Raw genomic sequence first — 26,670 nt, forward strand, 5'->3', positions numbered from 1 at the left:
ACTTAAAAGTTCACAGCATCCTGCAGTGGAAAATCAAGCTGATTAATGTTCCAGGATAAATCACACTAAACTTTGCAAAGAGGATCGTTTTTATAGTTTTTATCCACAGAATGTCAAATCATTAGAAATGTTGGCGACATAGAGAAGTGGTGTGTTTGAGTTTCCTCTGGATTGATTTTCTTTGGCTTTCTTATGCCAACTTTTCTTAGCATGCTTACCAACACTGGCCTGCATTTATATTCATTTTGTGTTGTACAGTAAAATAAACAATGAAAATGCATGAGGCCGTCTTCAACGTGTCATGATTTGGTTGGTTTCGGTTTTAGCTGTTCTTTCAGTCTGACCAAAAAGGCTAACTCCCCCCCGTTAGGTGATGGTTTTTCTTTTATTAAAATCATTGTTTATTGGAGAGCTTTATGTTTTATTGAAGGATAAGTTTATTTTAATTTTATATTTAGCATATTTTGTGTTTTCTAATTTTGGAGTAAAAGTATTAAAATCCATTCAGCTGAGGTGACACTGGGCTTCCCTTGTATTGAATTGTTAGGCTCTGAGTAAACACATGATGCTATACGCCAGGGCTCTCCTGGGGACTGTATCACTGCATAGGGAATAAGGGAAAGCACATGGGTAGTATTTTGTTGAAAAGATGTGTAACTCAGACAATGAGGGAGTAAAACAGAACAAAACAAACACCCCAACCCCATTCTTCTAGTGTCTTTTCTCTAAGTAAAATTAAATTAAATATGTCTGTTGACTCACACCAGAACAATCAGAGTGTTGACCCACACTGGAACAGCCAGAGTTGTTGACCCACACCCAAACAGCCAGAGTTGTTGACCCACACCCAAACAGTCAGAGTTGTTGACCCACACCAGAACAGTCAGAGTTGTTGACCCACACCAGAACAGTCAAAGTTGTCGACCCACACCAGAACAGTCAGAGTTGTTGACCCACACCAGAACAGTCAGAGTTGTCGACCCACACCAGAACAGCCAGAGTTGTTGACCCACACTGGAACAGCCAGAGTTGTCGACCCACACCCAAACAGTCAGAGTTGTCGACCCACACCAGAACAGTTAGAGTTGTCGACCCACACCAGAACAGTCAGAGTTGTCGACCCACACCAGAACAGTCAGAGTTGTCGACCCACACCAGAAAAGTCAGAGTTGTCGACCCACACCAGAACAGTCAGAGTTGTCGACCCACACCCAGTCAGAGTTGTTGACCCACACCAGAACAGTCAAAGTTGTCGACCCACACCAGAAAAGTCAGAGTTGTCGACCCACACCAGAACAGTCAGAGTTGTCGACCCACACCAGAACAGTCAGAGTTGTCGACCCACACCAGAACAGCCAGAGTTGTCGACCCACACCAGAACAGCCAGAGTTGTTGACCCACACCAGAACAGCCAGAGTTGTTGACCCACACCGGAACAGTCAGAGTTGTTGACCCACACCGGAACAGTCAGAGTTGTTGACCCACACCAGAACAGCCAGAGTTGTTGACCCACACCAGAACAGTCAGAGTTGTTGACCCACACCAGAACAGCCAGAGTTGTTGACCTACACCAGAACAGTCAGAGTTGTCGACCCACACCGGAACAGTCAGAGTTGTTGACCCACACCAGAACAGTCAGAGTTGTTGACCCACACCGGAACAGCCAGAGTTGTTGACCCACACCGGAACAGTCAGAGTTGTTGACCCACACCGGAACAGTCAGAGTTGTTGACCCACACCAGAACAGCCAGAGTTGTTGACCCACACCGGAACAGTCAGAGTTGTTGACCCACACCGGAACAGTCAGAGTTGTTGACCCACACCAGAACAGCCAGAGTTGTTGACCCACACCGGAACAGTCAGAGTTGTTGACCCACACCGGAACAGTCAGAGTTGTTGACCCACACCGGAACAGTCAGAGAACTAAGCTAAGCACTTCCCGTGTCCTGGCTCATGCTCTGGAAATGTAGGGGTGTTTCCTTTTGTTCAGTCCTCATAAAAACCCTCTAAGGTGGAATCAGTATCGCCATGGACACAGATGAGCAAGCATATTATGTAGCTTCCCCAGTGTCGCACTCAGCATGTGATTCCAGAGATTTCAGAGATGGCTCTGTGGTTAGAAAAAGATTGGATGAGTCGAGGGGTAAAACATCAGATATGCATCCCTTCTATCCCCATTTCTCCTACCACTTAGACCCATGTTGCTGAGGACCGACCCTGGACCTGAGTTAGTCAAACCTCAGATATGCACAATCTTCACCCCTCCTGTCTCCCTTTGCTGAGGATTGACCCCCGGACCTAGCGCATGCTGGACAAGTGCTTTACCACTGACTGAGCTGAGCGTCTAAAACCCCCTTTCTCCCCCTTTAAAAGAATAAAATAGAAAGTTCCATCCATTTGACTAAGGCTTTAAGAGAGTTCTTTTCTTTCTCAGAGTGGCCAGTGTCATCTGAGGGCTTGGTCCTTTCTTGTCTTTGCTCCTGCATAGAGGGAGCTACATGCTGGCGTAGTGACAGACCCAGGCACTAGCTCACATCTGTCAGAACCATTAGGATCTGGTAGCTAGGAGGCTGTATGACAGTCAAGGTAAATGACTTGTGCCTTTCACTTTTGCAGTTTATGTTCAGCGAGGATTATGGAGCTGGAAACTGAATGTCTGTGCCTAATACCCATGAACTTTCCTTGGAGTCAGCGAGTGTAGAACGTGACTCCATATGTTTAGGTTCCTCTTAGGAGCATTCCTTGGAACTCGGGACAGACTTCTGATATACGTATGTGTGTGAGAATAGTGACAGTACTGAGCACATCTGTGTTACAGGGGAAGGAGCCGTTTACTTACTGGATATGTGTCTACATCAGCTGTTTGAAATCAAAGTTTTCAAGGAAAAGCACCGTTCTTGGTTTATAAACCAGTCAGTTCAATCAGGTAAGTGACAGGTATACATATATGTATTTTTTTCCCCTACCGTTAACACATCTCGTGTGTATGGGTTCATCCTGCTGGTTTGGTATGTGTGAGTAAGGAGCTTTTCTGTGCATCAGAAAGGGTTTGGAGCAAGTGATGCTGTCTTGTCACATGTTAAATTGACAGTTCTGCCTTCTCTCCTGAAACCCCAACACACCTTGTGGCAGGAGTTAGAGGGCCTGTGCCATGGAGTGTGGGTTGAGTCGATTGGAAATATTTCCTTTAGAGAAATTTTTAATGTATTATTTCCTTGAGCAAACTGATACAGTTTCTAAAACAAACTAGAAAGTAATGCCTTTTAAAGAAGTGGTTTCTCTTGTAACCTACTGTGCCCTTTTTAGCCAGTTTTTCTGTCACTGTCATATGATGAATGCACACTCTAGGCGGTCAGCCCATCAGAAGAGAAGATGTGCTGTGGTTCTCAGTTTGGAGCTTTTAGTCCGTGGTACCTTGGCCTGGTTGGTTTTGAGGTGGCACATCTTGGTGACGCCATGTGGCCAAACCGTTCACTTCGTGGCCAAGAACCAAAGAGAGAGAGAGCAAGAGGAAAAGGCCCCATGGTCCCACCCCCTCCAGGAGATCTGATATCCTGTTGGGCCACCATGGACATCTGTATCCGAGTACACATACACACATGCCTGCAGACACACACGCACACAGAAGGATTTTTTTTTTTTAATTTAGTGTAGTTTGTGTAACTCAGGAGGTGGAAAGTACACTGTCCCCTTCGATTGTAGCTGTGCCAAACCTTAGGGAGTCCACGAGAGCTCCAGCTCCTGGGGTGGCACACTCTCAGCTGGTATTGGCCCGTAGCTGCAGAACATCGGGTGGAGACTGGAAAATGTAGGGAAGCAATGATTGAGCCTGGACAGTCTGTCTCATCGATCACTCTTTCTCATAGACTTTTAAAGAACAGTTTTGTTTTGTTCTAAAGGCAGTCAGACACGCGGAATCTAACTCCAGGAAATGGGAGCGTTTAAACCAGGGTCTTTCTTGACTCCTGAGTTTGCCTGATGGAAAGCACAAGCTGTTGCACGTGCTGTCACACGGGCAGGAGTGAGTGTGGGCTTTCACTACAGCTCGCCCCGAGAGACGAAATAACCATGGCTCTTGTAAAGCGTGTCCCTCTCCTGGTTCTTTTTCATGTGCAGGGGGGCTTCTCCACTTTGCGACCCCCATGGATCCTCTGTTTCTGCTCCTTCACTACCTCATAAAGGCTGGCAAAGAGGTGAGCTTCCCACTTGCGGTGATTGCAGGGAGGGGCAGAAGACACTGCTTCTCCTTTTCACAGTGTCCTTCAGTCATTACAATATGGGCCCCATGTGTACCAATGTGGGGCAGAGCACCCTGACCTCCCCCAGGAAGCAGCACCTCAATGGTGATCAGGTTTGCTACTAGGTAGCTGTGACCTTAATGGCCTATCTTGCCACTCTTGTGTACCTCGGTGGTAGCCATGCCTAGCAATAGAAACTTACCACTAAGTGCTTAGATGGGAATGTTAAGAATTTGGCCAGGAGATTTACCTTCTTATGTGAGAATCTGAGAAACAGGTAAACTTAAGTGTGCCTGTGCCTAGTAAACACCAGTGGGGAAGCTCTGTGTGGTTGGGGCTTGAATATCCAGAGCAAAAGCACTAATGTCTCTCAGCACTCTTCCTCCATGATGCCTGTGCCCTGAGCTACAACAGTAGAAACTGGATAAGCAGACTTCCCTCACACAGAGCGGTAATGACTCTGCATTCAGGATCAAGATTTAAGGAAAACTCGTTGCTTTTACTACTTAAGCAGTGATATTATTGTCTTTGTGTTTGTTTCATTGGTTTTTTGTTTTTGTTGTTTGTTTGAAATAGATTTCTTTTGTATGTTTGTGTAGTGGCTGCACATATGGACAGTGTGTGTGCCCGGTACTCATGGAGGCAGAAGAGAGCATCACAGCTCTGGGAGGTGAAGCTACAGGCAACTGTGAGCTGCCACATAGGTGCTAGGAACTGAACCTGGGTTCTCTGAAAAGTCACCAAATGTTCTTGACCTCTGAGCCATCTCTCTAGCCCATTGAGCAAGGTTATCTTAAGTGAAACTGGCATTTTAAAAACTAAGAATACAGTGTATTTTGGTGTCGGTGCCTTAACTCCAGCTAAGGGACCCAGATTTGTTCAACATCGTTTCAGTTACCAACGTCATGTCAACCTGATACAAATGCAAACAGCCTTTTAGAATCATTATGAATATAGGTTTGAGCTTGGGGACCTCTTAAAGGGGAATTAGGAACCCTTAAGTGTCCATCAATCAGTTTCAAAATCTTTGAGATCACTTTAGTGAGTTATTTGAAATGCTTAAGGCAGTCTCTGTTTCTCAGACTCTCATTTGCACATAGAGTAAATTATTATGGCTCACTTTATTTGGTCTTCAAACCAAATTTTCAAAACTTTATTTTGTAGGTTGATCAATTTTAGATGTTGTAAATTGTAAAACTCACCCAAAACTTTATTCCTATTTTTCTTGGTACTTGCTTCTCTCCTTTTACAGTATATTAATCGAGTTCTGCCCCTCAGTTGACTCACTTTGCTCTTTTCTGAAAGCTGCCATGATAGCCAATATATTGGGGCACACGGCAGTGAGGCTATTGGGACTCAGGTCTCTAAGTCGTAGAGATGGTTCTGATTATTGCCAGGAAGCTACAGGAGGATTTGGGGATGGATTTGAGAACTTCAGTTGGTTCCCAAGTGTGTTTTCTAAGGTAAATTAACAGGGAGAAAGGCACTCACAGCTTCAGTCACAGCACTGCGTCCCCATCTCCTGTTAGGAGCAAGACCCAGGGTTAGTGCTCCCCAGCCTGGCCTTCTGCTGTGTGGTGGACTCAGGGTGACAGACAGAGAGAAGCAGAGGGATGCTCACCAGAGCCACTGTCCTTTCTCTTAAATCCTGGAAGTGTAAGCACATGGGGGTCTAGTGTTTCTTCCCTAGTTTAGATGGGGCCATATCTATTTAGTTATGAAAATATTGACCCCATTTTTGAATTTGACCCGTTCTTTTAAAATCACAGCCTTTAACACTAAGTCTTACTAACCTTATTTAAAACAGATTTTTATTTTACTTTTTTATGTACATGTGGCAAAGAAAATAAGAATGCAACAGCAATGATAAAACTTCCATCATGGCTGTGGTTTCATGCTTGTCAGTACTATTTAAAGCAACTAAGTATAAAAATGCTGGTTGATCCTGGAAGGCAAACATTTAAAGTAGAAGCCCAAAGACTGTAACCCTGGGGAGCCTAGGTCAGATGGAAGAACATTTCACTCTGGCACTTCTTGCCTCTTTTAGCCTGATGGAAAATAGAACAAATTATCATGTGTATTGTGAAAGAAACAAGAGGATTCACCTTGAAAACCAGAGACAATCGATCAGTCACACGTCTGTCTTTACAAGTTTGGTCACAGAAACAGAGAAGCAGAGGTGGGACCTGCCTGGCTCCCCAGTCGGGAGAATGTCTTCATCAGCTGTGCACGCTTTCCTTTGCCGTTAGAGAGTGAGGAGAAACGACCTCTGCAAACGTGCATAGCTCGCTCCCGACAGCTGTGGCGGCCTGGCTGTCTGGGCATGCCTTAGCCTGCCTGCCTCTGTACTTACGTCATAGTTGCCTTTTCCTTTATTCCCATCTAATTTGGAAGCCTCAGCTGATGGCTCCCGGAGGAATGGATTCACTCTGGGAATTTTTCTTTTTGAAGTAGGGGCCTTTTTGTTTGGTTTGGTTTGGTTTGGTTTGGTTTGGTTTGGTTTGGTTTGGTTTGGTTTTCTTCAGCTCTGGAGTGAATGAGGGAAGCAGATAATATATTCTGGGTCTGGTCTGTCTGGGCTTGTTCTAGGCCTGTGTGAAAGTTGACTTTTTTATATGGAATAGCTGAGCCATCTTCAGACAGTCTCCAGCATCTCTGTCACACAGCAGCTGTACCCTTGAGGGAGCTAGCTTGATGTTTGGAAGGCTGTCCTCACAAGAGAGGCTTAGGGTTGGCCCTTGAACCTTTCCCAGTTTAGAGACCCTCAGTGGAAGGGTGAGCGCAGATGCTAACACAAAGCTTTTCTGTGGAGTGATCCTGTTTTCCCTTGTCCTGTGGTGTAAAAGCTCACTGACTGGACTGTTGGCCACCTGACTGACTCAGTTGTTCCTTTCAGGGAAAGTATCAGCCCTTGGATCAGGTCGTAGTGGATGGCATGTTTCCAGATTGTGTCTTGTTGCTGAGATTTCCTGAACTTGAGAAGTCACTTCGTCATGTGACAGAAGAGAAAGGTACGGTGCACAAACCTTCAGCAGCAGGCCGTGGCCATGTGACTCTGTGAGGTTTTCAGCAGGGAGATCTGAGGGATGGAGATTATTCTGCAGAAGCTGAGGTGCCACACAGTCATGGAGGGAGCCTTCCCATAATGAACAGTGGTCTGTAAATTTGACATACTAGAAAGTTGAAAACAAAAATCCTTTACATTGGAGAGGGAAAAGATGCCTGAAGACCTCTCGTGCCTTATCGTCTGATAATGGTTCTTCCCTTCCTTCCTATAGCTATGTAATATTCCATTATTCTAACCTAGGAGGCAAGGGAAGGGGTTCTGCAAGCTTCTTGGTTGTGGAAAACCTTGAGAAAGGAGATTTGAAGTGACTTATCTCACTCTGACAAAGACGTCTGCAGCACACTCCTTGCATAAACATTATAAGAGAGTGGACACACCTTCTCCTTTATGCCAACTCCGACAAGGCTGTCTCTGTTTTCATCTTGACAGAAGTCTTAGAAGGTTCTGTAATATGAGGAAGAAAGAAAGGGCAGGCAATTGAGAATCTCTGTAAAATTGTCTGTCTTCATAGACAGTAAAAACCCAGAGGCGCCTACAAGAAAGCACGACTTGGAGTCAGCACGGTGCTGAGCCGTAAAGCCACTTCCAGAGAGCAGCTTTGTGTATGCAGTCATGTGCTGTGAAAGTTCAGTGTGGGAAGGGTGTCTGTCAAATTGCCCTATGGAAATAATGGACGTTGTCAGAAAAAGTAACTCCAAGCAGTTTGTTGAATTAAATGCAAAACTAAAAATGATTGAACTTTTGGAAGAAAAAGGGCAAAATTTGTATGATCTTGGGGAACTCCAGTATTTCTCAGGCACAGAACCACCTGTATAAAACCGTGTATCTTATATTTCATCTAGTAAATATTCTTGGTTTTTAAAGACACGGTTATGACCACTTGACAGTTTTATGCGACTCAGGAGTTCTATGCCTAGTTCTTCTTCTAGGCATATGTGTGTCAGTGCGAAAATTTGAGTGAGGATGCAGCCTCTCGTTTGTTTTATTTTAAATAGCAACCATCCTCAAATAGCCCAAAAGTGGAACAAATGGCTGGCTGAGATGGGTCAGAAATGTGGTCTCTAACCAGAGCACACCGCAGACAGCAGCGTGGAGACGGCTCGCAGAAGCTGTCCAACACACTCCGCACCACCCATTTCTGTGAAGATCTAGAACAGCAGCTCTCAAAACTGTGGGTCACAGCCCCTTTGGGGGTTGCATGTCAGGTGTCCTGCACTTCAGACATTTACATTAGGATTCATAGCAGTAGCAGAATCACAGTTCGGAGGTAGCAGCGAAAGAATCTTATAGTTGGGGGTCATCACAACATGAGGGGCTGTATTACAGGGTCGCAGCGTCCGGAAGGTTGAGAAAGGAATCTCCTGGTGCTCCGTGGCCACCTGAGCACTGCAGGTGTGCTGTGAGAACTCTAGAGCTGTGGGTGTAGGGGACCTTTAGTGGGCGGGGCACATTTTAGTTTGCCCCAGACAGTTGTGATAAGATGTCCTGAGAGAAGTAGCTGGGTGGAGAAAGGGTTGATTTTGGTTCACAGTTCCCGGACAGAGCAGCCAGAGTGACAGGAGGACCGTGTTACAGCCACGGTCAAGAGCAGAGCAGCACATTGGTGCCTGTGTGCATGCTGCTCCCCAGCTAGCCTTGTCTGCTCTTACACAACCCTCAGGGGCAGGCCTTCCCACCATAATCATAATCATAGGTTGATCTAGATAATCTCCTATTATTGAGATTCCCTTCTTAGCTGGTTGTGTTGGCTCATGCCTTTAATCCCAGCACTCAGGAGGCCAAGACAGGAAGATTTCTGTGAGTTGAAGGCCAGCCTGGTCTACACAGAGAAACCCTGTCTCAGGGAGGAGAAAAAAGACTGCTAAAATATCATCGTCATCTGAGATTTCTTCTGGCCATCAAGGAAGAATTATATGTAAAGAGCTTGTTAGTTCCTGCTGTTAGTGTTTACAGATGTCTTTGCCACCTTTTCTTCCATGTTTTTATGTGGCAGACACTGTATTGTAATTTGTGTGTGTTACTTCCTGTTGTGCTCACACATCTCCTGAGTTATCCCCTCCTTTGTATTGGAGAAAGCAGGTTCAGAGAGTAATGTTACATCCCAGGGTGATTGCACGGCAGCAGATCTCTAAACCCAGACAGGCAGCTCAGTCTGATTCCACCCGAGATGGGTAGTCTGTGTTATAAATCTATGGCTGTTGTTAGTTTAATTCATTAGACTGAGGTTCTTACTTTTCTCTTTTAATTCAACGCAGAAGTAAACAGCAAGAAGTACTACAAGTATAGCGCAGAGAAGACCCTGAAGTGGCTGGTGAAAAAGGTGTGTGGCTTTGCAGATTAGACATAAGACCAGACCCGTGACCATCCTGAATAGCCAGGAAAATGCCTGTAGAGACCCCAGGTTAGACAGAACCTAGTTTTCTTTTGATTGCATGGCCCTGCTCCTGAATGCCAGGAGCTCTTGTGGTTGGATGTTGCTCAGATAGCTGGGGAGGGGCCGGTTAATTCTAAAGTCTTTCTTCTCCATTCTCATAGCGCCTCCCATGGTGTTGTGTGGGGCTCAGAAAGCTCATGTGTTAAGATCATTCAGTACTGTGGCTCCACCTCTCGTTTACTCATTTTCCAACAGCTGGTGTCTTAGTCACTGTTCTGTTGCTGTGAAGACACATGAAGGCAACTCTTCTTATAGAAGAATTTTTGAATTGGGGTCTTGCTTGCAGTTTCAGAAATTTAGTCCATTATCATCATAGCAGGGAGCACAGCGCTGGAGCAGTAGCCGAGAGATTTATACTGATCCATAGGCAGAGAAGTGAAGAGGGCCTGGCATGAGCTATTGAAACCTCACTTCCTCCAACAAGGCCACGCCTACTCCAACAAAGCCCTACCTCCTAATGCTTTCAGAGAGTTCTACTCCTTGGTGACTAAGCATTCAAAATATGAGCCTATGGCAGTCATTCTTATTCAGACCACCAGAGCTAGCAAAGATAGTTCTAGGTGCTTAAATATTTCCTGGATATCTGGTGGACCAAAAGCCATCTGGGGAGTCATGGCATTGCAAAGTTATCTTGAAAGTACATTCCTGTGTTTACCTCCTAGGTCAACCAAACTGTGGCGGCATTGAAAGCCAATAACATCAATGTTGGAGCCCGGGTGGTGTCATCTGCATATTTCTCTGGTGATCGGATTTCCAGGGACAAGGAAGGTAAGCAGAGGGTTGCCACAGAACTAACTGCTGTCTGCTCTATGAGGGGGGAAGCTCCCTGCTCTCCTGTGTAGACAGCTGTGTAGACAACTCTGAGCTCAGACACTGCCGACTTCCAGCCTTAGGTGGTGCCGGTCACTAACTGTAGCTTGAATCATTTGTTTGGCGAACAGTATTGTATACTAATGGTGATAGTGACTGTGAACACTCTTCCTACCCTTTGTGAAGTGTTTGTATATGACAGGTATACCAGACATGTCATAAGAAGCAAGGCTGTGCCAAATTCCTACCTAGCAAATAGTCAAGCCAGAGGACTGCTGATGGAGGCTCTCAGCTAGACTACATGGCCTTTGGCCTGGCCTTCATCCTGCCTCAGGGCTCCAGGGGGAGGTCACTCTTAGATCCCAGTATCTCACATCTCCTCAGAGAGTTCTCGGTGTTCTAGAAGTGAAAATTAATTCTCTTTGCAGTCACGCCTGGGGCAGCATCCCTTTTTACATCTCATCCATTGTACTTTTCCTTTCCTGATGGGTAGGTCTGAGTATCCCTGTTTTACCAATGCAGAAACTGAGAGTAGAGGTTAAGTGAATTCCCAAACCCATGTAGAACAAGAATTTGAACTTGGATCAATTTGACTCAAATCACTGCAATTATTACTAATTATTTTTTTCATTCCGTATTCTGTTTCTTTCAGAGGACTATGTTCGCTATGCCCATGGTCTGATCTCTGATTACATCCCTAAAGAATTAAGTGATGACTTATCTAAGTCCTTGAAGTAAGTGTCATTCATCTCCAGTCTGACCCCAAGCTCCTTCATGCTCCTTCTGGCAGGGGTGGTTCAGTGGCATGGGGTGTCAGGTTATGATGAGATGTGAGCCTTGGGCTGTGCCACACTGTGTAACAGGACGTGATTCTTAATGGACATTCAGCAGAATGATTTGATTTGGTAGAAACTGACTGTAGTAAAATAAGTTTAGAGTTAAAATTGTAGCTCTATGCAGTTTTAGAGGATAATATGTGTTAAATTTTTATCTCTTATGGCAGTTAATTTGGTTCTTTGTGATCATTTTAAGAGAGATGGGAAGTAAAAAGAGACAGTAATAGTTTTAAAAATTACAAGTTCTATAGTGTGCCTCATGCACAATTAATTACAAGATCTCTACCACCAAGTGCCTTCCTGGTGCTGAGTGCTCAGATCACTGCGGACTGGAACCCTGAAGGGCTACAAGAGTAGTTGGTCTTTAGGATGATCCTATTTGTAGCCTTCCCTTAAAAAGATCTTTAATGTGTCTTAAAGTCATTTTCTTATTCATTTTCAAGATATTAGTAGCTGGTATTAAAGCTTTATATGCCTGATGACTTAATAACCTTTTTTTTGATCCTGTTTAAATCCTTTTTCTTCTTTATTATATAATAAGAGATAATATAGTTGCTGCTTCCAACAAATTCCATGGGTCCTGCTGTTCTAGTTTGCTTTCTGTTACTGAGATACAGCACTAACCAAGGACAACCTGGGGAAGGGAGGGATTATTTTGACCGACAAGTTACAGTCCATCTTCAAGGGAAACCTGGGCAGGAGCCTGAAACAGAAACCAGAGTAATAAGAGACACTCGTATTAATTTGCTTATGTAGCTTTCTTATACAGCGTGGGCCCACTTCCTGGGGATGGTGCTGCACAGAGTGGGCAGGGTCCTCCTTCATCAGTCAAGACAGTACCTCACAGACGTACCCACAGGCCCATCAGTCTCTTCAGGGCGATTCTTCAGTTGAGGTGCCCTCTTCCTAAGTAATTCTAGGTTGTGTCAAATTGACAGTAAAAACTCATCACATCTACTTCAGAAAACTGTAGTGGAAACTGGTTTCCTGACCAGTTGCAGGTGTTGATGGCTTGCTTTTACTAACTGTCTCTCTGCTTGATGTTCTCTGGATTCCCAAGCTGCTTGTCTTGATAGAGGCCTTTGTTTCCTTTCCATTAATTGTGCTGATTTTTTTCTGTTACACTGAATTTTGGGTGAAAGATAATGCAAAGTAAACTATTCTTTAATAGAGAGACAATAGGGTTTATGTGACTTTTCCCAATAGTTACAGTACTTCTTACTTTTAAATTAATGTCATTTATTTAAATAAATTGTCATTTATGAAGAAAAATATGCTCCTCTGCCAAAATGCAATCATGGAGGTGAAAGGTAAGCCGCTGACTTCAACAAAACAGGTTCTAACTGTGTCTTTAGCATAAACATGGCTGTGTTTATGTAAGGACATACGAGGTAAGATGTCATTCGTTAGTGAGGCTGCCTTCCTCACTGAGGTGAGCAGGATGATAGGCAAAGGTCGGGTCTCTCTGCAGATAAGACTCACCACAGCTTCTCTGTTGTCTATGAGATGTGAGACATACCATGACCATGATTCTCACTGTTAACTTCCTTAGGCTTCCAGAACCTCCAACTTCAGTTCCAAACCCTCCATCAAAGGTAAGAAACTGTGACCAAGACACCTTTAGGGACTTAGAAAACTACTGTGCTTTTAACCGTCACTTCAACTGTCTTGAATGCTTGCCTGACATAGTATAACTTGAACTTTGTACTGTATGACTGTTTTAGTTTGTAGATTTTTCCTGAGTGGTGTAAACCTTGTTGATTTTAGCAAAGGTGCTTCTATTAACATAGATTGGTGAGGGCTAGAGAGCTGACTCAACAGCTCTGAGTACTCACTCTAGGATATGCTGAGATTTAAGTGCAATGTGACTTCACAGACTCTATCTTAAAAGATGGGACTTCTTTTAAGACAACTGGTGACCTAGGATTGACCTCAGTTCCAGGAATGTGCTGTGATAGAGAAATTTAAAACAGACAGCCAGTTAAGGTGTGAGAGCAGAAAAGTGAACGAGGTCCAGATGTCTCTGAAGACATCCTGCCCTCACAGACCTTGTCAGTCATCTGTGGTTCTCTGTTAGGGTTTCGCACCCAAAAACTGACCGATGGTTTCAGAAATCCTCTTACTCTGTACCCTCTTTACCCAATCCCAAGACAAGACGTGGACCCTTACTTGCTGCATCTCTCCCTTTAGAAGCTTGTCTTTTTCTGAACTCTGCATTCTCTTCTCACCCGCTGTGTTGGTTTGTGGTCCGAGCTTAAGCTTGCTAAACAAAGATCCTCTTGAATTTACATCGCAATACCAAAATCGACTTTGTGGTTTCGTTAGAAATTTTGAGACACATGCATAACTTTTGGGTTCCATGATTCCACGGGAACCTCGTGTCTGGTAGGCTGGAGAGCCCTATGCTATCTGGACAGTATTTGGGAGCCTTGCCATGAGTGGATCATGCCTGCACCAGAGTGACAAACCGTCTTTCTTTCTCTGTCTTTGGTCTCTTTGCGGCAAGTTCTTTCTCTGTGCCCTTGGTTTTCTATAGTGTTTAAGTTTGTATATATTTGTGTATTTGACTGAGATGAATGCAATGGAAGAGACAACTTCTCTTCTGGATCTACTTCTGACCCACTACTTGGATGTAAATGCACGTGCTCGTAGTCTTTCAGTTCTGATTAAGAAGCCTAAACTTTTTAATGATCAGAATGGCCAACTTCTTAACACTGGGTGGCCGCAGGACTTCAACCTAATCCTCATAAAAGCAATAGAAGGCATTGTCTTCAGACCCCAGGGAGGATACCCAGATCACATCCCTTACATTGTGATCTGGTGTGATTTGGTACAAAATCCTCCTTCCTGGGTTAAATCTTTCTTACCTCAATAGGTTAAGTTTCTGGCCGCTGCAGAGTGTTCACCACCCAATGCATCTCAGCCCTGCTAGACCACACTCGCCAAGTTCCCATCCTCGCCCACACTGGGAGTCCGAGCTGTGTCCCAGCCTTGCTGGCTGACTCATAGCATCGCTGTCTCGGAGGAGCAGTCTGGGAGCTGGAGGCCAGGAGAAAAGGAGCTGCCTACTAACACTCCTTCTGCTCCTAAGCCAGAAATCCTCCAAAGGGGCAACACAGAGGAAGAAATCTTTCCCCCTCCACCCTATATTCTTTCCCCTGGTGGTGCAACAGCCCCACCTGCCCAACCACTCACCCAGCCTGCCCCTCTTCCGCTGGTCCCAGTGAAAGAGGGACCAGTTCATGGGACTCGCAGCCGTAGGGGAGATTACCCTGATTCTAGCACAGAAATCCTTCGAGCAGCAGGGGCCCCAGATAAGGATAAGAATCAACCAAATCGTGATTGGCCCTTCACCATTAGTGACTTCTATCGTTGGAAAGCCCTATGTCCACCTCTCTTGGAAAATCCTAGTAAACTGATTGGTCTCCTTGAAAGTTTTCTTGTAAATCATCAACCCACATGGGATGACTACCAGCAGCTATTAAAAATTTTTCTGACTGCAGAGGAGAGGAACCTGGTACTGATCGAGGCCCGGAAATTGGTTCCCGGCCCCATAGGAGAGCCCACAAAACTTGAGCCACTTATAGATGCAGCCTTTCCTCTAATTCGTCCTGAGTGGGATTATAATACATATGAAGGTAAGAGGAACCTCTTGGTCTACCGTCAGGTTCTGTTGGCTGGTCTCAGAGCAGCCACCCACGCTAATAGGAGTAAAATCTGTGCTGTAATACAGAGAGCAGATGAGAGACCAGCAGCATTCATGGAGCGCCTCGAGGAGACCGTTAGGAGGTATACGCTCTACGATCCCCACTCCCAGGACATTGAAGTCACTTCCATGATGATGACGGCTTTTGTTTTGCAGTCAGCTCCAGACATTAGGGGAAAATTGCTAAGCCTAGACTACCTTAGGGAAAAGAATGCCCCACTGGATACTATGTTGAATCCTAGCCTTTTATTTTTATGTATGTATATATAATTTATATTTGTATACATAATTTTTCAGTCTTCAGGAATTTCATATATCTACATAATGTGTTTTGAACATACCAAGTAATATATTTCTTTAGTTTCTCCTCCATTCCTGTTTTCTATTTTATTTTTTTAATTTAAGTTTCCAACATTAAGTAATTTATGCTTTTATCATTTTGGATTTAGATCCAAGGTCAGCAATTTTTCTGTAAAGGCCAGACTGTAACTTTAAACCAGTGATTTTTCAACCTTCCTAATGCTGCAACCCTTTAATACAGTTTCTCATATTGTGGTGACCCCACCATAAAATTGTTTTCATTCCTACTTAATAACTGTAGTTTTGCTGCTGTTATAAAGTGTAATGTTAATATCTGTTTACTGATGTTTTTAGGTGATTTCTGTGAAAATGGGGTCATGACCCACAGGTTGAGAACCACTGCTTGAGCCAATGACAAGACTGAAGTAGACTCTGGCTGTTGACTGACGCAGATGGTGACTTGAGTGACGCAGACTCTGACTGTAGACCGACTCAGATGGTGACTATGGACTGACGCAGAAAGTGACTGTAGGTGACGCAGGCATTGACTGTAGACTGACGCAGATGGTGACGGTAGGGTGTTACAGGCACTGAGTGCAGACTGAAACAGACAGTGACTCTGGGTTTCCTGAGCAGTCTATGAGCTCTCTCAGTTCTGTACTTAGGGAGAACACAGCTGCTGCAGCACACAGTGCGTCAGTGCTTCAAGAAAACATCTTTTCTAACATTCAGCACTGACTAGATTTGGCCTATGGGCCTTAGTTTGCCCAAACATTTAGATCTCAGCCTCTCATGCTCCTGAGAGCCTCGGCCTCAAGTCTAGATTGTTTGTTGCCTCCTACTCTTCCATGTGACCTAGGGATTCTGGGGTTCAGAGGACATGCTGTACTGGATGATATAGTATAGTTTTAAACAGCACAGACTATAGCTAGGTGCTCCCAGCACTTAGGAGCTAAGTCAGACAGATCTGAGTTCAAGGCCAGCCTGGTCTCCAGAGTGAGTTCCAGGAAAGTCAGATCTTCACAGAGTAATACCATCTTGAAAAACAAAACAAATGAAAACGTTTAAACAACATAGGTTGCCTCTGACCTTCCTGTTGGTGCCCAGGAGTTGCCCAGTTTTTATAAAGGTATGAGACCTTGCTTTTAGTAGTCTGCGTAAGAGCACTGAAGGCCAGGGACTGTTGGTCTAGGATATATTGCCTGATTCTCTTCCTAGAACACATCTGTTCAGTCGCATTCTCTGTGTGTCTTTCTGACACATTGTTTCTCCTGAAGCAACTGTCCAGTCCTCCCCTCCGTCCCTTCCTTCACGGTCCGTCTTCACTTTTGTCCCTCCTCCCTTCATTTTCTTCCCTCTCATCCCTTTCCCTTCCTCTTCTTTTCCTGTTTTCCTTTAATAAACACTTTTAACTTTTTTCATGTGGATGTGAACTTTTAAAACACCTTCCTTCTCCCTACACGTTGAACGTTTGTATGGTGGTATCCTTGGCCTATGTACTAGCAGTTTCTATGCTCGACTTTTCAGTGAAGCGAGGCAGGTCCAAGTGCCTTATAATGCCGCCTCTCGGTGGTATATTTAAAATTAATTTATTCTTTGACAATTCCGTGCATATGTATAATACATCCTGCTGGCATCTCCTCTACCCTTCCATCCTTCCCCCACTACTGCAAATCCCCCTCCTTCTGTTGGACCCTAAAGCCTCACCAAGGAGGAGGTCTCCCCAAGAGACACTCACTGTGGTTGATGCAATAGCAAGAGGAACTTTTGCTGCCGCAGCAGAGGTCCCTCAAGAGAAAGACCCCTGCTTTGTCTATTACAGGCTCTTTTAAAGGAGAAAACCACAGAATCGGGGGGGGGGGGGGGGTGTGTGCAGAATCAAAAGGGAGAGTCCAGAAATCATTTGTCAACTATTTTGACTATTTCCTTCAGTGGTCAGATAACTCAATGCTATGGCGGTTGCTGGGTTGGTTGAACAAGGAGGAACACTTGCAGGTCATCTGCAGGTCGTCTCACCCCAGTTCCAGGGTCTGGGACTATTGAAGAAAGACTACAAAGGGGATGGAAAGTACTCAGAGCTCCAGTGCACATGTGGTTGGTTACCAGGGTCCCCGTTCCCAGGAAGGGGGGATGCAGTAATGCTGAGGTGCCCCAAAGTCTTTCACTTCCATCAATTCCCACCCCACTCTCTCATGTCTTTTTATTTTGGTTTTGCTTTGTGGCCCACTGGGTTAAACCAGAGCTCCCCCTGTGAGCATGGGTGTGGAGCTGTCCTCTGGAACCAAACTCACCCGTTGCTGTATCACCTGATGACAATCACTTCCTTTCTCCTCAGAGCGCACGGGGGCCTCTAGTTTGTCTAGAGGAACTGGGACCCACAATGCATCTCCGTCTGTGACTGAATGTTTCTTTCCCGTGTCTTGTTCATCCCCTTTTTAAATGCAGTGGTTCTGCGTCCGTGCACACCGCAGTCGTGCCATGCTTGTAACAGTGCTCCTGGCCTTCCTCTCGGTGGTCTAGCACTTGCATCTTTTGCCCTCTTTTCGGTGGTGTTCTGGGAGCCTTACAGGAATACTAATGTCTCATTTAAGGCTGAACATTCAATAAGCCTTTTGTTCTCATCACCCAGACTTAGATTGTTCCAAAGAGAAGTTTACTCGGTCAAGGCTAAGGACAGTACTAACCTTGAGTCCTCTCTGATCTGTTCCTAGCTTCTGCAACCTCTGCTAGGTCTCCGAGCACCTGGACATCCCACCCTGAGTCAAGGAAAATCACTTGCGATAGAGAAGGGGCACAAACACCTTCCTGTCTTCATGGTCAACCTTCATATTGCCCGATGTCAGCCGTGCTCTCCTGGCTGCAGGCCTGTCCAGTTCATGTCCCCCTCTGCACCGTACCTGGATGCCATGGTGGATTCTTTTGTTCATTTTATCTTTTGAGACACAGTCTCATTCAGTCATTCAGACTGGACTGCAACTCATTTTGTAGCCCAGGTTGACCTTGACCCACATGGCAGTCCACTTGTCTCAGCCTCCTAAGTGCCAGGAATGCAGGCATGCACACCTGCGTGCATCCACTCACTTTGAGCTCATAGGTCATTATTGTATAGCAAGCCAACCTTTGCTGCTGCTGATTCCCTTGCCAGAGATTGCTCTGTGGCCAAGAAAATCTTCCTCTTTCTTACGGCAAGGAATTTCAGAATTTCCCTGTGTCTTTATCTTGTGTCCTGGAGCCCATAAGCAATGACTCTGCTGGTTCTTTGTCCAGTAAACACAGAGTGTGAAGGAAGATGCGGGAATGCAGTCTGCATTTCTCAAGGGCACTGGTGCTGGCTTGTACGTATCTACGAGTTCCACGAAAAGCTTATCTAGGTCTGTGCAAACCCACATCGTGATCACCCTGCAATGCACAGCGCTCTGTGCAAACCCACATCGTGATCACCCTGCAGTCTGCCCTCTGCACAGCACAAGGCCATCCACTCAGCTCTGCTTTCTCTGAGAAGCAGAGACTTCCTTTCCACATTATGGTCCCCTGAATTCTCAGCCCAGGTCACAGAAGTCTCCCGTACAGGACATGTATGAGGAGCACAGGGATCTTGTGAACGGTGAAAATATGTGACGGTGTGACCTAGTTTCACTGGACCTGATGGACACTGAATGTGTACGAAGACTGAGATTAGCACGCACATGCTTGTGCACGTGCGCGCACACACATGTGTACATAGGTCTTTTTTTTTTTTAAGATAAAAAAGCTATGAGACAGGGGCAGTAGGATGGCTCAGGGGATAAAGATGCTTGCATGCTTGCTAACCAGTCCTGAGTTCTCTGAAATCTACGCAGTAAAAGCAGACAGCCAAGTTCTTCAGGTTGTCTTTTCTCTTTCCCATGTGTGTCGTGGCGTGCACATACCCAAGCAAACACACAAGTAAAGAAATAAGTGTATTTTAATTTAGCTTTTGTTTGTTTGTTTTGAGATCTAGCTCCACAGCCTCTGCCACCACCTGGAATGTTTGTTTAGGTCTCCTCTTCTCTGGCTGCTTGCTGTGCAAGGTTTTTGTGTGGATGAATGGGGAAGCTGAATGTAACAGAAAAGGCAAGGCTCCCGCTGTGCAGAGTTGGTGGTGACAATCCCAGCGCCTGTGTTCAGTGGTGGGCATTAGTGCAGACCGGGGCTGCATGGAGTGGACCGCTGGCAGCAGGGTCCATAACGGGGATTGTTTTCTCCAACTTCTATGCCTTTTTCTCAGCCCTCAGCTGCCCTTGCACTCTGTAATGGCCTAGAAGCCCCACAGTGCCTGATGCGTGCACAGTGGGTTTATGCCATTGAAGGCCTGAGGGACCAAGTCAGGTACCTATTCTCTTGTGGCCTGTCATCGCCAAGGCTGCTTCCTGGAAGAGCCATGTGGCCTCCTTCCCCGAAATGTGAAGGAGTATGTAGACTGCACCTGTTGGCGTCCGCTGGTCCCTAGGGTATATCTGTTTGTTTATAATGGCTGGGGAGAGGATGGTGTCTGACCCTGCTTCGCTGCTCTAACATTGCAGAAACTAAAGGTCTCAGATGAACCTGTAGAAGCCAAAGAAGATTACACTAAGTTTAACACTAAAGACTTGAAGACTGGCAAGGTATGTGTGTCCAGGTGTACTGGCGCGTTGCACAGGCCCAGTGGCTTCACGTTTCCCACGATGCCTGCACTATTGACTAGGCTTACACTTTTCGCTAGGAAAAATGATTAACTTGCATTTAGAACATCATAATTCATTCACAACTGTTCAGATAGTGAACGTGTTAGAGTAATACATTTTGCAAATCCAAGGAAAGCCTTAGGTGTAGAGAAAGGGGTTAAATTTTGCTGTATGTTTGTAGAGCTATGGAAGAGAGGGAACCAAACCTCTCCAGGAATTGTTTCTCAGCCCCGTTGCCAAGAAGGTTCGAGAAATTATAATTGCCAAGAAGGTTTGAGAAATTATAGTAAATAACAAACGTACAGGTTCCACTTTTCAGCATGCACTGCAGATGTCTGCCCAGTAGCGTTCCTTGCTGGCTTCTATCTTACACGTGCATCACGGGTAACATGCTGCATTTTTTACCTAGGTCTCGCTCTGCCCTTTCATTTAGCATTATGAGAGTGTGCGCCGTTAAACCTCTCTCTCCACACTAGTCCTGGCACGTAGTCACGTGAGTCTACCAGTTGCTGTGTTTGCGCATTCAGGTTAGCGACTGCCTGGCTTGCTCTGATGAAACGAAGGTGTTCTTATTTAGTCCTTGCTCTGACCACTGCATTGCCCTCACTTTAGAAGACCGAGCTCAGAGAACACCAGGCTTTTCAGGCAATGGAAATAGACAGCTAACTGCTCCCAGGAAGCTGTGACTCCCAGCCCCTGCTTGCCACCGGGCTGCACTAAGTGTTATTTGTACTTTTGAAGTTTTTACTTGTCAAATGAGGCATTTCCTTAACTAGAAATGTCTGTTTTCCGAGTTGCTTGTTGGCACTTTGTACTTGCATAGATTGTGAGCTGTGACCCTTGCCTGTTTCTGTGTTGTGACAACATTGCTTTTCCATTATCTGTGAGGTTTATTCTAAGTTAAGGCTAATGACTCTTTTTATGACACATCCAGGGCAAAAAGAAAATTGCCCATGTATCTTTAGCCTTTTTGCTTGATTTAAACAGTTGAAAGTTTTTTCCTGAGGCTGGGCATATAATTTGCATCTCTTTATGATTCACACACACACACTTTGTGCTCACCCATCCCAAGACACATTATCTCCCATTTAGACTTTAGCAATGTATCATTTAAGTTTTTTTTTTTCAACTTTAATTCCTTGGGCAGAAAAAATTCCAGTTTTGAGTTTTGCTCAAATATCTCAATCTTTCAGTGTTCTATGTTGGGGACATTGTGAGTCTCTCTGGAGGAAATCTTTCTGCCCCGTCTTCCGTGGAAAAGCCATTCACTTCCCAGTGGTTACACCTCACCACGGCACTGAAGAGAGTTAGTGGCTGGGACCAATAGAAGTTTCCAGGGCAGAGTGAAGTAGAGTCAGCTCCTTGGCAAGCAAATTACCTCTTGCCACCGTAGTGGGACAGCAAGGCCGCAGCCTGGAATACACCGCCTTGCAGGCCATCTTTTGAATATGACTGCGCTGCCCTTGGTTTTCTGTAGAGCACAAACAAAATCGGATTGTGACCTCCTCATCATCGGGTGGAGAATGCAGGCTGTGACTCCCCCGACTATTGCTGTCATTGCCGCCATTGTCCGTATCATTCCATTTAACGCACCCTCAAAATGGTCCCCAGCAGGAACCACCTGGAGCATTCCCTCCTCAGTGGGGCCGGTTTTCTTTAGAAGTCTGTCTGCGTCCTGAGAGGTAGCAGCCTTGCTTTCGCTCCACTGCCCCTGGCCCCACTGCCAAGACTCAGGCTGGTGTGCTTTGTGTGTATAACTTACAAATATTGCAAATCTCTCTTGTTTTTATTAACAGAAAAATGGCAAAATGACTGCAGCTCAGAAGGCTTTGGCTAAAGTCGACAAGAGCGGGATGAAAAGTCTTGATGCTTTTTTTGGAACAAAAACTAAAAAAGCTGGAAAGATTTGAAGTGTTGAATAAAATCTGGTGAAGCAGGAAAAGAAGTTTGCCTCCGCTTGTCCTGTCTTCCCTCTTCTTGCGCTGCTGACCTGATCCTTAGTCCATCCGCTGAGAAACAGAAGCAGTTCTCAGGTCCTCCCAGTCCTTGCTGGGGTTTGACTTTGTGTCTAACAGACTATGGGAAAGTAATCGTGGGAGCTGCTGCCTGGGGCCCCCGGAATGTTTGCCATAATGGAAAGTCATCAAGTGCACAGAGTCGCGGCTTCCTCGGGAAGGTGTCATTGCTGGCCTGCTATTGTCTTCTCCCTTGCGTGTGGCTTCAACTGAAATGAGATGGACAAAACTGGACATTTTGGTAAATCTTACGATTAGCCATATTTTTGTTTGTCTGAATTCATGTTCTTTGTTTTAAAAAGTATAGAAATAAAACAAAATTGCAGTCTCTCACCTTTTTATTATGCAAACACAGCTAGATAATTTTCTTAGAATAAAAAATATTTTCAAGAACTCTAATAGTGATTTTGTTGCTTTTTATACACTGTCATTTTCTGAGCATTTCCCCAGCTTCCTGGGTATTCATAAACAGGCCTGTTAAGGCCTGGGACGGAGCTCAGTGGTGGTAGGAGAGGGGCACTTACCTGTCATGCTTGAGGTCCTGGGTTCAGTCTCCAGTACTGCCAAAAATAAATACAGGGATGCTTAATTTAAACTACACTATAATTTTCAATTTTTTGGATATTTAATCATTTAATAACCATTTTCCTATACAACTCCTCCACGTAAGGCTCAGGGGTCACCAGGAAAAGGGAACAGAAAGATTTTTAGAGCCAGAAGAACAGGATTCTGCTGTGAGAGTGTCTCCTAGACCTGACGGGAGGCGTTTTCTTTACCCATGAAGTCTTACCAACATGGCTGCCTCAACAAGGTCCACATGGGGCAACAACAGTAGGCATGCCATTGTGGAAGGGGAGAGGGGCCTCAGCCCTAGAGAACGAACTGCAGACAACTACGAATACTGAGAGCCGGAGGAACTGTTTCCAGGGAAGAGCACACCACTTGGTTATTAAATATTTAGTGACCAGCCCTGAGAACAAACACAGGGAACATTACATGGATCGAGCAGGTTGTGTTTATATATTTAGGAGTGTGTATAGATATTAACGAAAAAGTGGTTGTGAATTTGAAAGCAGGGAGGGATATACATGGGAGGGGTTGGAGAAGGGAATGGGAAGGGGGAAAAAGGATGAGAGGAATTCTTACTACACACGAGTCACAGAGAAGCCCAGGTACCTCTTTTGTCTGTAAATATGGTTCGCAATTTTATTCATGAATTTTTTCAAAACTTAACACTTGGATAGAGCGTAAACTTTACAAATACCATCAGAGTGCCAAGGCCCTAACCATGGTGTGTGGCTGCCTTAGCATTCTTGTTTGTGAAATCCTTCAGAGAAAGGAATATTGCCCCTATGGAGGTAGTCTTCACGTGGTTTTGTTGGGTGTTGCCTCTAACTGTGGTAAAATTCTTGACTTGGCAGCCAACGAGAGGCTCAAACAGGATCAAGAGGGGGATGGCTCTTTTCCTTTCTCATCTTGCTGTCTTTCTGTCTTGCCTCAATGACAGTCACTTCTCTTGCCCTGTGGAGGCCAGCTCGCAGCAGCTGTGTGCCATTCAGTTCTCTGTCTTGCATAGTCCTAGGCAGGGTGCATGCAGTAGCAAGATGCTATGCACATGAGAGAGAGAGAGACTGTTAAAGGACCAGAACTTGGTAGCAACCAAGTCTTATCTCAAATCAAATTTTCCCCAGCTCTTTCATCTTCTTGTTTGTCTTTGTTGTTTGAGACAGGATCTTATATAAGCCCAGGCTGTCCTCAAACTGACCTTGTAGCCAAGGCTAGCCTTGAACTCATTCTTCTGGCTCCACTTCCTGGTTTGGGGATTTTTAGGTGTGTGCCACCACATTCTTCTTTTGAGGTTTATCCTGGGGCCATACACTCACCAGGAAATTCTTCAAGTTGCTCTTGGTCACGTTGTTCATCACAGCAACAGAGAACAACGTGATCAAGAGCAACTTGAAGAAAGTTTTTTCATCTTATAGCTTACAGTCTAACATGAAAAGAAGTCAGGGCAGGAACTCAAAATCAAAGACCACAAGTGCTTACTGGCTTGCACTCCATGGCTTGCTCCGCCTGCTTCCTCATACACCCCAGGACCATTTTCCCAGGGGCAGCACACGCCTCGGTGGGCTGGGTTTTCCCACATCAGTCATTAATCAAGAGAATTCCCCACAGGCTTGCCTACTGACCAGTCTGAGGGAGTCCTTTTCTCAATTGAGGTTTCTTCTTCCCAGATAACCCTAGCTTGTGTCAAGTTGGCAGAAAAATCTAAATAAATAAAATAAGATCAAACCAGCACAGCCATTGTTGTGTGGCCTTTCCTGAGATATGGACAAACATCTGCTTACCCTAGATAGGACTCCACCAACAAGCTAAAGATGATTCGGCTCATGTACAGCTTGGTGAAGCAGTGAGTTTGAGGGGGCTACTTACAGAACTGTGAGTGGGGGAGCCCTTCCAGGAACATGGATGACTCAAAGGCAGGCCGAAGGTTAGTGACCACTCAAAACCGCTGCATTCTGGAGCTCCCTGAACAAATGCAGGCCCCTCCCCCCAGTAGCTGTTAGAGCCTCTGTAACTTCCCGTTTGCCTTGTGAATCTTCTAAGGCTTAGGAACTCCCTGAGTTTGTGCGTTTTGTTTCCTTCCTGAGGTTTAATAAACTGCCCTCCAGAAAGATGTTTCAGTTCAGAGGAAATAGCTACACGGTAGCCATTTAGCCTAAAGTAGTTTCTTAGAATAAAGTTACAAATTTGTAATAGTAGAAAATAAGGGGAAATTAAACCTATGCTGTCATCTTCTAGTTCTGTTCTTAATAAGTTCTGCAGATCAGTTTGCCCTCAGCATCCCTAAGCAGGACTGTGAAGCTGCTGTGCTCCCTGTCCACGTTCTAGGATTTACTGTACTTTGTTAATAAATGATATTTTGTTAATCAAGGCTATTTGAGAGGACAGAGGCATTAAATGAGATTACAGAGGAATCAGAGCTCTTCATAGACATTAAAGTGATCTTCCTAGGGTGCATATACAATGAAAATAGCGTTGATAGTTTTTGCAAAAGAAACTAAGGAATAAGCCTAGATTCTCTTATTCCTTAAGGACATGGTCTGAGTATCTACTGTGTGTCAAAACATGATTCTAGGTAACAGTTATGAAGTCAACAATGTCGCAGACAAAAAAAAATGGAGAAGTTTCCACTTCAGGGTGGGCAGGCAGATAGCCTCAGGTGGTGGGGAACATGGAAAAAGCCAAATGGGGACAGGACAGGGTTCTGGGGAGGGGAGAGGTGAAGGAAGGCTTTGCTCCCTTCGTGTCATATCCACACTGGGGCATGTAAATCAGCTTTTGCAAGGTCATTTGTAACATAGCTACGTGATAGTCTTACACTCGGTGAGGGGCCAGCTTACAGCTGTCACCAATGGACAGCTACATTCCCAGGGACATCAGTGATTGCTACTTCTTCTCCCTGCAAGTCTATGCCTCTCTATTTGGCTGGATGTCCATCTTTTTTAAGGCTCGGCTTGAAAAACATTTGTTTTAAGGGAAAGGGGAGAAGGAAAGCAAAACTGAAATCACTTAGGAATTATGCTTCTTAGAATCACGTTTGCACGTATTTCTTGTGTTTTCTTTCACTTTTCCTGTGCGATGATATCCATTCTGCTAGCGAAAGGAACACTGTATTGTATTTTAAACATTCTTTTGCCGTGGCCATTGGAGGGAGAATATCTTCATAGTCAACTGGCTTTATCCCAAGGACATGGCCAAGCTGGGGGGATGTCCAAGAGAACACACCGCCATTACTTCTAGGGAGTCCAAGCCTCCAGCCAACCTCTTCTATTCTGTAAATGGTGCTCGGGCGCTCAGTGACGTTTTCCTCTCTCCTCACTAGATGCCAACACAAAGACGAAAGAGGGGCAAGTGACAAGCGAGGCAGCCACACGCCAGGCTTAGCTGCTTCCTGTGCAACTTCAGATGCCACACAGAGCTAAGATGCTTTCTGCACATTCAAGAGCATTCTGCAACTTCAGGAAAACCACGAGACACCTGAGGTGTCTGTCCAAGGACCAGTGATGAACACGGTGTTCCTTCAATCAGCCGTATCTGTTTGTTCTATGCCGGAGTGCAAGCTACCCCAGAGTGTGGATCTCACCCTCTGCCCCAGTCCAGTCTGCAGAAGAGCGTGTATCTTTCTAGGCTAGGGCCTCGGACTTCAAAATGTCCAGAAGAGCAAGCACGATCATTCCTCCCACCTGGCTTTGCTGGCTTCCCACTTTTGGGAGTGCCTGCATGGTTGACGTAAGCACAGGAGTTCACACTACAGACTCTGGAGAACCAAGTGTCAACCTTTTGAATACTTCTTTATTTCTTACCAACTTGGCAGCTGCTAATGCAATAATGATGCCCAAATACGTGCATTTTATACCTTCTTAGAGTTAAACATGGCCTCTTTCCCAAAGATTTACTGAGAGCCGGGGAGAGAGCAAGAGAGCGAGAGAGCGAGAGAGCGAGAGAGCGAGAGAGCGAGAGAGAGAGAGAGAGAGAGAGAGAAATGGAAATGAATGCCAAAAAGGCATTTCGTGGAGAA

At 45.2% G+C, this 26,670-nt stretch overlaps 1 protein-coding gene across 2 annotated transcripts in view; it reads left to right on the top strand.

The window, feature by feature from the left end:
- Rnaseh2b (ribonuclease H2 subunit B) overlaps positions 1 to 22,487 on the top strand; it is a 38,272-nt gene extending 15,785 nt beyond the window's left edge. The window contains exons 3-11 of one of the 2 annotated variants that reach the window (XM_075949369.1): positions 2,819 to 2,926; positions 4,117 to 4,193; positions 7,135 to 7,249; positions 9,561 to 9,625; positions 10,402 to 10,507; positions 11,202 to 11,283; positions 12,938 to 12,980; positions 19,933 to 20,013; positions 21,870 to 22,487. In XM_075949369.1, coding sequence (XP_075805484.1) covers positions 2,819 to 2,926; positions 4,117 to 4,193; positions 7,135 to 7,249; positions 9,561 to 9,625; positions 10,402 to 10,507; positions 11,202 to 11,283; positions 12,938 to 12,980; positions 19,933 to 20,013; positions 21,870 to 21,983 — 791 coding nt within the window. In that variant the 3' untranslated portion in view covers positions 21,984 to 22,487. The remainder of the gene's footprint in view (positions 1 to 2,818; positions 2,927 to 4,116; positions 4,194 to 7,134; positions 7,250 to 9,560; positions 9,626 to 10,401; positions 10,508 to 11,201; positions 11,284 to 12,937; positions 12,981 to 19,932; positions 20,014 to 21,869) is intronic. The other variant, XM_075949370.1, reaches the window with a different exon arrangement.
- Positions 22,488 to 26,670: the final 4,183 nt, after the last annotated feature.

Source organism: Microtus pennsylvanicus, chromosome 15 (assembly GCF_037038515.1).
Source record: "Microtus pennsylvanicus isolate mMicPen1 chromosome 15, mMicPen1.hap1, whole genome shotgun sequence".
NCBI lineage: Eukaryota > Metazoa > Chordata > Mammalia > Rodentia > Cricetidae > Microtus > Microtus pennsylvanicus.